Source organism: Oncorhynchus mykiss, chromosome 5 (assembly GCF_013265735.2).
Source record: "Oncorhynchus mykiss isolate Arlee chromosome 5, USDA_OmykA_1.1, whole genome shotgun sequence".
NCBI lineage: Eukaryota > Metazoa > Chordata > Actinopteri > Salmoniformes > Salmonidae > Oncorhynchus > Oncorhynchus mykiss.
The window spans coordinates 47,234,180-47,250,580 of record NC_048569.1 but is presented as its reverse complement, the minus strand read 5'-3'; the positions used below and the strand labels follow the sequence as shown (position 1 = coordinate 47,250,580).

Genomic DNA, 16,401 nt, shown 5'->3' with positions numbered 1-16,401 from the left:
CCACCTTTCTACCCCTACCACTGTCAGTCTTCGTTAAGCTGCTCCAAGCAGCTGTTTGAGAGCTGCGCGCTCTCTCTGCCGGGTAGATTACCTATAGGCTATATGTGTACAGCACACGTGATAAATAATCAACATAATGAACTAACATATTTATTAATCAATTACATAGCCTAGATTAAAAATGATTACAATATTTTTTATCACTGGCTACTGACAAGGGATGATTGACTGGGGTTTCTAAAACCTCCTCGGGCAACCCTGTAGGCTATGTGGAGTCCTGACACACACAGACGGGCATTTCCATGCTGTTGTTGGCTCATCAGAAAGTTGGTTGATTTTTGGGCAATTTCAGAATACTGAATAAATCAATATAATACAAAAATAAGCAAATTGTGAACCAAAAACTAATGTGACCAGGTAAATTTTTTCCACTGGCACCCTTAAAACCAATTTTAAAAAGTGTGTCGCACTGCCAAGTCAAATTACATCAAATGAGACTGTTTTGGTCACAGTATCGAACCAGTGTGTGTGTGTGTGTGTGTGTGTGTGTGTGTGTGTGTGTCTCAGTCACCAGATCTCAACCCAATTGAACACTTATGGGAAATTCTGGAGCAGTGACTTAAACAGCATTTTCCACCACCAAAACACCAAATGATGGAAATTCTCGTGGAAGAATGGTGTCGCCTCCCTCCAATAGAGTTCCAGAGTTCCAGTAAAATCTATGCCAGGAAGTACTGAAGTTGTTCTGACAGTTCGTGGTGGCCCAACGCCCTATTAAGACGCGTTATGATGGTGTTTCCTATATTTTGTGAGTTACTACTAGCTTCTATTGTAACTGTGGCAAGGTTGTATGTGAAGACTTGTGAGGACACCCACCATTTTACGAGTGGCATGACCTACACAGTTCTATGAGAACCAGCGTAGCCTTGCAGTTCACACAAACATCAATAGCTTCACATTTTGTCATTTTTTATGTTTGAATGTTTTTCTCCCAGAGTTTTCCCATGCAGACACCTTTCCACCACCGCACACATCTGGTCCACCAGATCTAGTTGGTAAACTTAGAGCCGCCCCTATTCCACTAATTACTATGAAGTTTCAGTTGATGTCTCTTACTTACTGGAAGTCTGACAGCTGGTGTCTGAGAATCGCTGGTGTCTCCCTTGCCTTACTAGAGGTTTGACAGCTGCTCCTCTTCTCTTACAAGTGACCATAAGCGGGATCTCTCACCGCAAGGCCACTTCCAATCCAACTACGGTGACAAAATCCCATGGTGTTCATGACCAGAGCGAATCACAGCACAATGCAAATGACCCATGCACAATGCAAATACGCCTCCAATTATGTGGGTAAAACTGGAAAACCAGATTGAAGAGAGGAATAGGGAGGGATAACTGACTAACTCACTCCACCCTCAGGTTTATGAATGAAACACTTATCAGATCATCTGGATTTCAACTTGGATGAGTTGGATCTCCCATCCAGAGCGCGGTTGGGTTTGTCACCAACACAGCCCAAACTATACCTTTTGGTGGATTCCCATGGGAAATGTAAAAAGTCAATGGTTCTGCTAGAGCATTACCACTAAATCATGAGTACAGAACACAACATATTAATTATTGTACTATCCATGTCATAGTCCCAAACTCTAAGCCTACATGAACATTTCATCCCAGTCACTGATTTAAACATAAGCATACAACACAGGGCATAGGTCTATTTATTATTGAACTACTCAATTTAGATCACTGATTCCCATCCCATCACTTGTTCTTGGAACAGCACTTGTTACTTGGTTTTACACATAGTACTCACTCTTGGCATTCTGTGGATATTTTCAACTCTTTGGTTCTTCCAAGGAATATTCTCACTAGGGCTCCAAAATTCCCTGTTCTGGGATTGTTCTCAACTGTAGGAGGGGCAGACCGGAGAGGAGAGAGGAAGACACAGTACACTGTATTTAAAATACCTGCTTGGTGATTCTGACACACATTACATCAATAATCTATACTGAACAGAAATATAAACGCAACATGTAAAGTGTTGGTACTGTTTCATGAGCTGAAATTAAAGATCCCAGAAATGTTCCATATGCACAAAAAGCTTAATTCTCTCAAATTGGTTTGTATTCCTGTTAGTAAGCATTTCTCCTTTGCCATGACAATCCTTCCACCTGACAGTTGTAGCATATCAAAAAGCGAATTAAACAGCATGATCATTACTCAGGTGCACTTTGTACTGGGGGACAATAAAAGGCCACTCAAATATGCTGTGTTGTCACACAACACAATACCACAGATGTCTTAGGTTTTGAGGGAGTGTGCAATTGGCATGCTGACTGCAGGAATGTCCACCAGAGCAGATGCCATAGAATTTAATGTTAATTTCTCTACCATAAGCCACCTCCAACGTCATTTTTTATAATTTGGCCATACATCCAACCGGCCTCAAAACTGCAAAGGCGTCGTGTGAGCAAGTGGTTTGCTAATGTCAACCTTGTGAACAGAGTGCCCCATGGTGGCGGTTGGGTTATGGTATGGGCAGGCATAAGCTACAGACAATGAACACAATTGCATTGCAATTGCATTTTATCGATGGCAATTTGAATGCACAGAGATACCGTGACAAGATCCTGAGGCCCATTGTTGTGCCATTCATCCGCCGCCATCACCTGATGTTTCAGCATGATAATGCACGTAAACTGTAAGCTGAAAATGCTGAAAAGCTGAAAATGTCACCCCTTGAGCATGTATGGAATGCTCTGGATTGACATGTACGACAGCGTGTTCCAGTTCCCGCCAATATCCAGCAACTTTGCTCAGCCATTGAAAAGGAGTGGGCCAACATTATTATACAGGCCACAATCAAAAGCCTGATCAACTCTTGGCGAAGGAGATGTGTTGTGCTGCTTGAGGCAAATGGTGGTCACACTAAATACGACATGTATATCTGTATTCCCAGTCATGTGAAATCCATAGATTATGGCTTAATGAATTTATTTCAATTGACTGATTTCCTTATAATGAACAGTAACTCAGTAAAATCGAGTTAATATTTTTGTTCAGTATGTATGTATGTATGTATGTATGTATGAATGTATGTATGTATGTATGGCAAAGGTTGGCTACTTTGTGAAGAAACTAAAATAAATTAGATTTTTTGGGGGGTTATTACATGATTTCATGTCTTCACTATTAATCTACAATGTAGAAAATAGTAAAAAATAAAGAAAAACTATGTAATGAGTAGGTGTGTCCAAACTCATTAAAAAGTAGTAAAAATAAAAAGAGAAATACCTTTTTCACATAAATATTCAGACCCTTTGCTATGAGACTCGAAATTGAGCTCATCCTGTTTCCATTGATCATCCTTGAGATGTTTCTTCAACTTGATTGGAGTCCACCTGAGGTAAATTCAATTGATTGGACATGATTTGGAAAGGCACTTGTCCGTAGAGCTCAGAGACAGGATTGTGTCAAGATGCAGATCTGGAGAAGGGTAGCAAAAAATGTCTGCAGCATTGAAGGTCCCCAAGAACACAATGGAAACAAGATTCTCTGGTCTGATGAAACCAAGATTGAACTCTTTGGCCTGAATGTCAAGCTGTGTGCTTAGGGTCGTTGTCCTGGAGGAAACCTGGTACCATCCCTACGGTTAAGCATTCTGGTGGCAGCATCACACTTTGGGGATGGTTTTCAGCGGCAGGGACTGGGAGACAAGTCAGGATAGAGGGAAAGATGAACGGAGCAAAGTACAGAGAGATCCTTGATGAAAACCTGCTCCAGAGCGCCTAGGACCTCAGACTGGGGCAAAGGTTCACCTTCCAACAGGACAACGACCATAAGCACACAGCCAAGACAACGCAGGAGTGGCTTCTGGACAAGTCTCTGAATGTCCTTGAGTGGCACAGCCAGAGCCTGGACTTGAACCCGATCGAACATCTCTGTAGAGACCTGAAAATGCTCCCCATACAACTTGACAGAGCTTGAGAGGATCTGCAGAGAAGAACGGGAGAAACTCCCCAAATACAGGTGTGCCAAACTTGTAGTCATATCCAAGAAGACTCAAGGCTGTAATCAGTTATTTTCTACATTTGCAAAGATTGCTAAAAACCTTTTTTTGCTTTGTCATTATGGACTATTGCATGTAGATTGCTGAGGGGAAAAAACAATTTAATTAATTTTAGAATAAGGCTGTAACGTAACAAAATGTGGAAAAAGTCAAGGGGTCTGAATTAGAGGACGACCGATTAATCGGAATGGCCGATTTCAAGTTTTCATAACAATCGGTAATCAGCATTTTTGGACACCGATTATGGCCGATTACATTCCATTCCATGAGGAGACTGCATGGCAGGCTGACTACCTATTTTGCGAGGTAAGCAAGGAGCCAAGGTAAGGTGCTAGCTAGCATTAAACTTATCTTCTAAAAAACAATCAATCTTAACATAATCACTAGTTAACTACACATGGTTGATGATATTACTAGTTTATCTAGCGTGTCCTGCGTTGCATATAATCGTTGCAGTGCCTGTTAATTTAACATTGAATCACAGCCTACTTCGCCAAACGGGTGATTTAACAAGCGCATTCGCAAAAAAAACACTATCGTTGCACCAATGTGTACTAACCATAAACATACATTTATTTTCTTAAAATCAATACACAAGTAAATATTTTTAAACCTGCATATTTAGTTAATATTGGCTGCTAACATGAATTTATTTTAACTAGGTAAATTGTGTCACTTTCTTGCGTTCTGTGCAAGCAGAGTCAGGGTATATGCAGCAGTTTGGGCCGCCTGGCTCGTTGCGAACTGTGTGAAGACCATTTCTTCCTAACAAAGACCGTAATTAATTGGCCAGAATTTTCAATAATTATGACACAACATTGAAGGTTGTGCAATGTAACCGCAATATTTAGATTTATGGATTTCACTGAAAGAATAAACATTTTGTTTTCTAAATGATAGTTTCCAGATTTGACCATATTAATGATCTAAGGCTCGTATTTCTGTGTGTTATTATAATTAAGTCTATGATTTGATAGAGCAGACTGACTGAGCGGTGGTAGGCAGCAGCAGGCTCGTAAGCATTCATTCAAACAGCACTTTCCTGCATTTGCCAGCAGCTCTTCGCTGTGCTTCAAGCATTGCGCTGTTTATGACTTCAAGACTATCAAATCCCGAGATTAGGCTGGCAATACTAAAGTTTTGAACATCCAATAGTCAAAGGTATATGAAATACAAATGGTATAGAGAGAAATTGTCCTATAATAACTACAACCTAAAACTTCTTACCTGGGAATATTGAAGACTCATGTTAAAAGGAACCACCAGCTTTCATACGTTCTCATGTTCTGAGCAAGGAACTTAAACGTTAGCTTTTTTTACATGGCAAATATTGCACTTTTACTTTCTTCTCCAACACTGTTTTTGCATTATTTAAACCAAATTGAACATGTTTCATTATTTATTTGAGACTAAATTGACTTTCTTGATGTATTATATTAAGTTAAAATAAGTGTTCATTCAGTATTGTTGTAATTACCATTATTACAAATATATACAGTGGGGAAAAAAAGTATTTAGTCAGCCACCAATTGTGCAAGTTCTCCCACTTAAAAAGATGAGAGAGGCCTGTAATTTTCATCATAGGTACACTTCAACATGACAGACAAAATGAGAAAAATAAATCCAGAAAATCACATTGTAGGATTCTTTATGAATTTATTTGCAAATTATGGCGGAAAATAAGTATTTGGTCACCTACAAACAAGCAAGATTTCTGGCTCTCACAGACCTGTAACTTCTTCTTTAAGAGGCTCCTCTGTCCTCCACTCGTTACCTGTATTAATGGCACCTGTTTGAACTTGTTATCAGTATAAAAGACACCTGTCCACAACCTCAAACAGTCACACTCCAAACTCCACTATGGCCAAGACCAAAGAGCTGTCAAAGGACACCAGAAACAAAATTGCAGACCTGCACCAGGCTGGGAAGACTGAATCTGCAATAGGTAAGCAGCTTGGTTTGACGAAATCAACTGTGGGAGAAATTATTAGGAAATGGAAGATATACAAGACCACTGATAATCTCCCTCGATCTGGGGCTCCACGCAAGATCTCACCCCGTGGGGTCAAAATGATCACAAGAACGGTGAGCAAAAATCCCAGAACCACACGGGGGGACCTAGTGAATGACCTGCAGAGAGCTGGGACCAAAGTAACAAAGCCTACCATCAGTATCACACTACGCCGCCAGGGACTCAAATCCTGCAGTGCCAGACGTGTCCCCCCTGCTTAAGCCAGTACATGTCCAGGCCCGTCTGAAGTTTGCTAGAGAGCATTTGGATGATCCAGAAGAAGATTGGGAGAATGTCATATGGTCAGATGAAACCAAAATATAACTTTTTGGTAAAAACTCAACTCGTCGTGTTTGGAGGACAAAGAATGCTGAGTTGCATCCAAAGAACACCATACCTACTGTGAAGCATGGGAGTGGAAACATCATGCTTTGGGGCTGTTTTTCTACAAAGGGACCAGGACGACTGATCCGTGCAAAGGAAAGAATGAATGGGGCCATGTATCGTGAGATTTTGAGGGAAAACCTCCTTCCATCAGCAAGGGCATTGAAGATGAAACGTGGCTGGGTCTTTCAGCATGACAATGATCCCAAACACACCGCCCGGGCAACGAAGGAGTGACTTCGTAAGAAGCATTTCAAGGTCCTGGAGTGGCCTAGCCAGTCTCCAGATCTCAACCCCATAGAAAATCTTTGGAGGGAGTTGAAAGTCCGTGTTGTCCAGCAACAGCCCCAAAACATCACTGCTCTAGAGATCTGCATGGAGGAATGGGCCAAAATACCAGCAACAGTGTGTGAAAACCTTTTGAAGACTTACAGAAAACGTTTGACCTCTGTCATTGACAACAAAGGCTATATAACAAAGTATTGAGAGAAACTTTTGTTATTGACCAAATACTTATTTTCCACCATAATTTGCAAATAAATTCATTAAAAATCCTACAATGTGATTTTCTGGATTTTTTGTCATTTTGTCTGTCATAGTTGAAGTGTACCTATGATGAAAAGTACAGGCCTCTCTCATCTTTTTAAGTGGGAGAACTTGCACAATTGGTGGCTGACTAAATACTTTTTTGCCCCACTGTATATATAAAAATTGGCCGATTAATCGGTATCGGCTTTTTGTGGTACTCCAATAATCGGTATCGGCGCTGAAAAATCATACTCGGTCGACCTCTAGTCTGAATACTTTCCGAATGTAGTGTGTGTGTGTGTGTGTGTGTGTGTGTGTGTGTACGTATGTATGTATATCTATTAGGCAGGCATAAAACTCAAACCAACAAACATAAGACGTACTCAGGATCTTGGCCAGGGGAATAACAGCCTCTTCCAACAGCTTGGAGTTACCACTGTAGAGGAGGGAGAATGAGCAAGAGAGAGAGAGTGAAAGAGCGAGAGAGCAAGACAATGTTGGTCAATTCAATACCACAGCACTGTGGTACTCTGGACAGTTCTCTGAAATGAGAAGTTGTCATCATCAGTCTACTGTGCCCTCTACTGTCAAGTTAGCATAGTCACAACACACTCATTCTTAGAAACAGAACTAGAGTACAATTTTATACGTCTCAAAACTCTCATTGGCTAACTCCGGTTTCCCAGCACTACCACTTGAGAACACCCACTCCTCTTACGTGCCTCACTAATGTAAATAAGCTTGTACTGTACAATCAGAAAACACCTACAATTTCAGCAAGCTGTTACTGTAACTTAAGGTCAACTACATATACGGTCACATCTGATCATAAAGTCTGTTAGATTAATGTTCTAAGTCAGCTGATGTGTAAAACCAGAACCTAAAAGCTGTTTGGCCTGGAAGACAAACTTCAAATTCTTAGCTAATGTCGACAGCCTGGTGTAACGTGGGCCTTCGCTGCATCCTGCACCTTAGCTAATGTTTGCAGCCCGGGATAAGTCCCAAATGGCACCTTATCCCCAATGTTCTGCACTACTTTTGACCAGGACCCATAGGGTTCAACTTCATTTTTTAAATTTAGCTCGACATTAAATTACTTCAGCAATCATTGCGGCTAGAGCAGCTTGCTATGGAGCGGGCAAGCTATTTACATGCATTGGACAGACAAGTGTAGTGTGTGAGATGCGACTGAAATTTTGCGAGAAAGCGAGAGAGGGTGGAGGAGACGACTTGGCTTAAAGCGCTGGGCAGGGTTTGACATTAACTTTTTTAGCCACTTGTCCTTTGGACCAGCAGGACAGATTTTTTACATGTCCGAAAGCTGAAGTCACTTCTCTTTCCCCTCCCAAAAAAGGACCAACACCATCGAACAGAAAGGTGACTGAAATGAGTGAAGAACAAATCATTTTCTTTGCCTGCCCATAGACAATGTTATCAGCCCCTAGCGGCCATCACCCCCAAAAAATATTTTTATGTTTAACACAAAGACTGCTAGCGCAAGCTCGCATGCAACGGGAGGGACGAGACGAAACATGACATTGACAAAATATATTTAGTGGAGCCAAATCTTTTCTAACAGCCTATTCCACTCTGGTGGAGCCTTGGCAAGAAAGGGATGTGTAGTAGCCTAAGTATATCTGGATTTCTGCGCATCTGTGTGTGCTGTGCAAGTGACACACAGTCAGAGCCTTGCTGGTTTTGTGTTATGTGATCGGTTGTAAATCATGGGCCGCAGACCTGTGCCGTCCTCAGAACTGGATAAACGGAGTCGCATTTCTGCCTTTATGCATTGTAGGTAGGTTGCACATTGCTAGTAAAATATGGAGATGGGGCTTGGCCAACTACGCATTATTTCTTTCATAAGCTTTCCTTATCTTTAGACTAAGATATTTTGATTTCTCATTCAATTTTTCCATAGTTGTAATGTTTTCTCAATTTCACTTATTGTGACCTAAAACATGTCATTCTCAATAGATATGTGATTGAGAATAGCATAGACTCCAATTTCCATAATTTTTCACATTTAAAAGCTGCAACATTAAGGACATTTAACACTACTAGAATAGTTCATAACTTTAAATTTGTCTTAATGCTTTTACGGTATTTCAATTAGTAGGATTAGGCTTTTGGACTTTAATGTATTTAATCACATTCCCAGTGGGTCAGAAGTTTACATAAAGTCAATTAGTATTTCATGCATTGCCTTTGAATTATTAAACTTGGGTCAAACGTTTCGGGTTGCCTTCCACAAGTTTCCCACAATAAGTTGGGTGAATTTTGGCCCATTCCTCCTGACAGAGCTTGTGTAACTGAGTCAGGTTTGTAGGCCTCCATGCTTGCACACGCTTATTCAGTTCTGCCCACAAATGTTCTATTGGATTGAAGTCAGGGCTTTGTGATGTCCACTCCAATACCTGGACTTTGTGGTCCTTAAGCCATTTTGTCACAACTTTGGAAGTATGCTTGGGGTCATTGTTTCTTTGGAAGACTCATTTGCGACCAAGCTTTTAACTTCCTGACTGATGTCTTGAGATGTTGCTTCAATATATCCACATCATTTTCCTACCTCATGATGCCATCCATTTTGTGAAGTGCACCAGTCCGTTCTGCAGCAAAGCACCCCCACAACATGATGCTGCCACCCCCGTGCTTCACGGTTGGGATGGTGTTCTTTGGCTTGCAAGCCTCCCCCTTTTTCCTCCAAACATAACGATGGTCATTACGACCAAACAGTTTTATTTTAGTTTCATCAGACTGGAGGACATGCATACCATAGTCTGGCTTTAGACATGCATAACATAGTCTGGCTTTTTTATGGCGGTTTTGGAGCAGTGGCTTCTTCCTTGCTGAGCGGCCATTCAGGTTAAGTCGATATGGGACTCATTTTACTGTGGATATTGATACTTTTGTACCGGTTTCGTCCAGCATCTTCACAAGGTCCTTTGCTGTTGTTCTGGGATTGATTTGCACTTTTCGCACCAAAGTATGTTCATCTCTAGGAGACAGAACGCGTCTCCTTCCTGAGCGGTATGATGGCTGTGTGGTCCCATGGTGTTTATACTTGCGTACTATTGTTTCTATAGATTAATGTGGTACCTTCAGGTGTTTGGAAAGGATGAATCAGACTTGTGGAGGTCTACAATTTTTTTCTGAGGTCTTGGCTGATTTCTTTTGATTTTCCCATGATGTCAAGCAAAGAGGCACTGAGTTTGAAGGTAGGCCTTGAAATACATCCACAGGTACACCTCCAATTGACTCAAATGATATCAATTAGCCTATCAGAAGCTTCTAAAGCCATGACATCATTTTCTGGAATGTTCCAAGCTGTTTAAAGGCACAGCCAACTTAGTGTATGTAAACTTCTGACCCAATGGAATTGTGATACAGTGATTTGTAAGTGAAATAATCTGTCTGTGAACAATTGTTGGAAAAATTACTTGTGTCATGCACAAAGTAGATATTATAACCGACTTGCCAAAACTATAGTTTGTTAACAAGAAATTTGTGGAGTGGTTAAAAAATTAGTTTTAATGACTCCAACCTAAGTGTATGTAAATTTCCGACTTCAACTGTATGTCTCATCTTAATATCGAGCCTTGCTGAGCATCTTGTTGTTATGACATGCATTATCTGAATTAGGCCCACAGAATTATACCGATGGAAGAGCAGCTTCTATAAAGGTATTTTTGATATATTAACTACAAAAAGGTAACACGTGTTTTAATTTTAATTCTGTTGCCGCTAGCTAGCTCTGGTCCAACATGAACCCATCTCTCATAAATTCAAAGACATTCAACGTGAAATGTGATAAGCATAAACTAGTATTAAAAAAGTTTAATACATTTTTCTCTAATTAAAAATCTCTCCTTAAATACTGAATCAGGCTTGTAACATCAGTAAACTACAGTAGACTATGCTTTGGAGGGGGAGACAGGCAAAAAGTTCTCAGCTGGCAGGCAGGCAGACACTGGTATACGTTTCTGAGTGATAGAGTACGGGCTTTGAATAGGCGCTTGTTGCATTTTGTGGGACTGGAAAACAATACCCGGAATCTAAAAGAACACAATTAACCGGTTCCCACGCTATTAAAATAAAGGTTCTGTTCCGGAACAGTATAGATCACTTTCGTTCCCAGTTCTGATCCTGTTCCTCGAGAAATACTGTTATTTTCCGGTTTCCGGTTCTCTGGAGTATAAAATAACAGGGTGTGTGTGCGTGCGTGTGTATGTTATTGAAAGGAAATTACGTAATTGGTGAGGGCAAAGTGAAGCCACAGTAAACATTACAAAACTGATGTTTGATCTACTTTTACTTCTTATGGCTGCAGGGGCAGTATTGAGTAGCTTGGATGAAAGGTGCACAGAGTTGTCCAGAGTCAACGGCCTGCTCCTCAGTCCCAGTTGCTAATGTATGCATATTATTATTAGTATTGGATAGAAAACACTGAAGTTTCTAAAACTGTTTGAATGATGTCTGTGAGTATAACAGAACTCATATGGCAGGCAAAAACCTGAGAAGAAATCCAAACAGGAAGTAAGACATCTGAGGTTGGTCGATTTTCAACCCAGACCCTACTGAATTCACAGTGGGATATGGATGAAGTCGCACTTCCTAGGGCTTCCACTAGATGTCAACCGTCTTTAGAAACTTGAATGAGGCTTCTACTTTGTTGTGGCGCTGAATGGGAGCTGAATGAGCCAGGTGTCTGGCAGAGAGCCAAGGGCTGGTCATGCGCAATTCACATGATAACACGACCTGCGTTCCATGGCTTCTCTACACACAAAGGAATTCTCCGGTTGGAACTTTATTGAAGATTTATGATAACAACACCTTAAAGATTGATTCTATACTTAGTTTGACAAGTTTCTTCGACCTGTAATATAACTTTTTGAAGTTTTCGTCCGACGTTCGGATGGACCTGCACGAGCGTTTGGATTTGTGTACTAAACGCGCTAACAAAATTAGCTACTTGGACATAAATAATGGATAAATAATGGACATTATCGAAAAAATCAAGCATGTATTGTGGAACTAGGATTCCTGGGAGTGCATTCTGATGAAGATCATCAAAGGTAAAGGAATATTTATAATGTAATTTCTGATTTCTGTGAACGTAACGCTACAATGTAAACTCAGATTTTTTTTATATAAATATGAACTCTATCAAACAAAACACACATGTATTGTGTAACATGAAGTCCTATGAGTGTCATCTGATAAAGATCATGAAAGGTTAGTGATTAATTTTATCTCCATTTCTGCTTTTTGTGACTCCTCTCTTTGGCTGGAAAAATGGCTGGGTTTTTTTGTGAGTTGGTGGTCACCTAACAATATCGTTTGTGGTGCTTTCGCCGTAAAGCCTATTTGAAATCAGACACTATGGTGGGATTAACAACAAGATTACCTTTAAAATGGTATAAGATACATGTATGTTTGAGGAAGTTTAATTGTGAGATTTCTGTTGTTTTGAATTTGGCGCCCTGCACTTTCACTGGCTGTTGTCATATCATCCCGTTAATGGGATTGCAGCCCTAAGAAGTCAAAAGAAGCACTACATGGAAATCGCTCTGACATTTCCTGGTTGCTAAAATTTGAATAGTTTGCCAATTTTCAGTTTTTAATTATTATTTTTGATTTTACCTTTATTTAACTAGGCAAGTCAGGTAAGAACAAATTCTTATTTACAATGACGGGCTACCCCGGGCAAACCCGGATGATGCTGTGCCAATTGTGTGCCTACTTTATTAGCCTGGTCACAGATTTGTTTGTGCAGTCTTCCCAATTGCTATGGTTGTTGTGTACTACTTTATCATGGGCTGCGTCCCAAATGGCACCCTATTCCCTACCTAGTGCACCATGTTCTCAGTTCTCACGTTACGGGAAAAGTGGTCTAGCCAAGACGTCTGGCACTGAGGAGAGAGCCAGCATAGTTTCCCTGATGGGTATGCTGGTCTGGCCCTAACTCGTCAGGTGGCAGGGTGAAGAAAAGCACATCATGATTCTGTCTGTGGTGTAAGGATACGGGGCATGTTCTTACCTGCTAGTGGGGCTGATGAATGTGAAGGAGATTAGCTGGTTCCAGAAGGGGTCATTATCTGAGATGGACTCTGTGCCGATCAGGGTCCGGAGGCTCTGGTTCTCTGACAGGTCACTGACCTGGCTTGTGTTGGCTCCCATCTCATGGGATGTGGATCTAGGGTGAGGCTCACTCTCACTGTTTCATCTCCCACTATCAAATCAGGTACTGTACTGGTAAAAATAAGGAAACATACTTATGTTAAATTAATCAATAGAACCACTGTCCTCAGGTTATCAAGATTATAAGCTTAACTAAAAATGTTTGTTATGGTTCATGAAATAGGAAGTAAAACTGAGTTCAGCTGTTAATAGATCATCTTATTTAACTGAGACCTAGGCCTACTTCTGATCGAAACTCCGCAAAAAAAAACTGCTTTTATTTTCAGCAAACTTAACATGTAAATACAGTGGGGCAAAAAAGTATTTGTGTCAGCCACCAATTGTGCAAGTTCTCCCACTTAAAAAGATAAGAGGCCAGTACTTTTCATCATAGGTACACTTCAACTATGACAGACAAAATGAGAAAAAAAATCCAGAAAATCACATTGCAGGATTTTTTATGAATTTATTTGCAAATTATGGTGGAAAATAAGTATTTGGTCAATAACAAAAGTTTATCTCATTACTTTGTTATTTACCCTTTGTTGGCAATGACAGAGGTCAAACGTTTTCTGTAAGTCTTCAAAAGGTTTTCACACACTGTTGCTGGTATTTTGGCCCATTCCTCCATGCAGATCTCCTCTAGAGCAGTGATGGTTTGGGGCTGTTGCTGGACAACACGGACTTTCAACTCCCTCCAAAGATGTTCTATGGGGTTGAGATCTGGAGACTGGCTAGGCCACTCCAGGACCTTGAAATGCTTCTTACGAAGCCACTCCTTCGTTGCCCGGGCGGTGTGTTTGGGATCATTGTCATGCTGAAAGACCCAGCCACGTTTCATCTTCACATCTTCACATCTCTCGATGTGCAAAACTGATAAGACATACCCCAAGCGACTTACAGCTGTAATCGCAGCAAAAGGTGGCGCTACAAAGTATTAACTTAAGGGGGCTGAATAATTTTGCACGCCCAATTTTTCAGTTTTTGATTTGTTAAAAAAGTTTGAAATATCCAATAAATGTCGTTCCACTTCATGATTGTGTCCTACTTGCTGTTGATTCTTCACAAAAAAAATACAGTTTTATATCTTCATGTTTGAAGCCTGAAATGTGGCAAAAGGTCGCAAAGTTCAAGGGGGCCGAATACTTTCGCAAGGCACTGTATGTGCATCACGTCATTGCGCTCGCTCTCCCTCTGCTGTGTCCACTGAGCCCACCCTGCAACCTCATTGGACAATGCTGGGCAGGCCTCTTGCTAGCTGTCACCCAAATGTGAGGGGCTGAATCTCATTGGCTGGAACTCAAATGGCTAGGGGGCCACCCCACGTGGGTGGAAATACAGAGAAAATGTCACAGCACCGTGTCAAGAAAACAATCGCTTTCAAACTAGGAATTTCATGGCAAAATGAGGTAAGACCGTAATTCTGCTGATTATGAATGTATGATCTACACATTCCACAGTCCAAACTAAAATAGGCTACACAGTCCAAACTAAAATAGAACAGCTCTACCGCTTCTTAGTCTTGTTTTCAATGAGAATTAAGATCTATAATTCACATTTCTATGCTAACTTGCCAGGTCACCCAGTCACATTTCGCAGCGTTAAGATTCAAAGATGTCTGCAGAAAGAATGGGGTGTCTGCTATGACATAACACCTTGAATTTGAAAACATGAATTTGGGTTATTGAACTACAGTAAGTGAAGTGGATGTATACAGGGCAACAGAATTGCAGTAACGGAATTACATCATGTGTCCCTGATCTGTAATACACAGAAATGCATAATTATGGATATAATTTCCAATTCATGTTGATATAGAAAAAGAAAAATAGAAAAAGGTATAAACGTATGCAATATCCTCCTTTGCATATTTGGGTATTGTTCTGGCTATTATTTTAAGGAGCTTTTTGGTTGGTCCGGAGTTTGGTCTGTACCAAATCTGAACCAATCGTAGACATCTACAGTTGAAGTCGGAAGTTTAGCCAAATACATTTAAACTCAGTTTTTCACAATTCCTGACATTTAATCCTAGTAAAAAGGACCTGTCTTGGGTTAGTTAGGATCACCACTTTATTTTAAGACTGTGAAATGTCAGAATAATAGTAGAGAATTATTTATTTCAGCTTTAATTTCTTTCATCACATTTCCAGTGGGTCAGAAGTTTACATACACTCACTTAGTATTTGGTAGCATTGCCATTGAATTGTCTAACTTGGGTCAAACATGTATGTATTTTTTAAACCTTTATTTTACTAGGCAAGTCAGTTAAGAACAAATTCTTATTTTCTATGACGGTCTAGGAACAGTGGGTTAACTACCTTGTTCAGGGGCAGAACGACAGATTTGTACCTTGTCAGCTCGGTGATTCAATCTTGCAACCTTTCAGTTACTAGTCCAACACACTAACCACTAGGCTACGCTGCTGCCCCTGAGCTGTGCTAAACATTTCGGGTTGCCTTCCGCAAGCTTCCCACAATAAGTTGGGTGAATTTTGGCCCATTCCTCCTGACAGAGCTTGTGTAACTGAGTAAGGTTTTGGCCTCCTTGCTTGCACACACTTTTTCAGTTCTGCCCACAACTTTTCTAAAGGGTTGAGGTCAGGGCTTTGTGATGGCCACTCCAATACCTTGACTTTGTTGTCTTTAAGCCATTTTGCCACAACTTTGGAAGTATGCTTGGGGTCATTGTCCATTTGGAAGATCCATTTGCGACCAACCCGACTGATGTCTTGAGATGTTACTTCAATATATTCACCTAATTTTCCTACCTTATGATGCCATCTATTTTGTGAAGTGCACTCATCCCTCCTGCAGCAAAGCACCCCCACAACATGATGCTGCCACCCCCGTGCTTCACGGTTGGGATGGTGTTCTTAGGCTTGCAAGCCTCACAATTTTTTCCTCCAAACATAACGATGGTCATTATGGCCAAACAGCTCTATTTTTGTTTCATCAGACCAGAAGATATTTCTCCAAAAAAGTATAATCTTTGTCCCCATGTGCAGATGAAAACCATAGTCTGGCTTTTTTATGGCGGTTTTGGAGCACTGGCTTCATCCTTGCTCAGTGGACATTCAGGTTATGTCGATATAGGACTCGTTTTACTGTGGATATAGATACTTTTGTTCCCGTTTCCTCCAGCATCTTCACAAGGTCCTTTGTTGTTGTTCTAGGATTGAGTTACACTTTTCGCACCAAAGTACGTTCATCTCTAGGAGACAGAACGCGTCT

At 40.8% G+C, this 16,401-nt stretch overlaps 1 protein-coding gene across 5 annotated transcripts in view; it reads right to left on the bottom strand.

The window, feature by feature from the left end:
• LOC110523972 (dymeclin) overlaps positions 1-16,401 on the bottom strand; it is a 144,453-nt gene that overhangs the window by 123,530 nt on the left and 4,522 nt on the right. For 3 of the 5 annotated variants that reach the window (XR_005051750.1, XM_036977713.1, XM_036977716.1), the window contains 3 exons: positions 13,032-13,243; positions 7,378-7,430; positions 1,816-1,909 (listed from right to left, as the gene is read on the bottom strand). Coding sequence is in view for 3 of the 5 variants with exons in the window: in XM_036977713.1 (XP_036833608.1) it covers positions 1,816-1,909; positions 7,378-7,430; positions 13,032-13,171 (287 nt within the window). In the remaining 2 variants the exon portion in view is untranslated. Of the gene's footprint in view, positions 1-1,815; positions 1,910-7,377; positions 7,431-13,031; positions 13,244-16,401 lie in introns of those variants that run through there. The other 2 variants (XM_036977714.1, XM_036977715.1) reach the window with 2 other exon arrangements.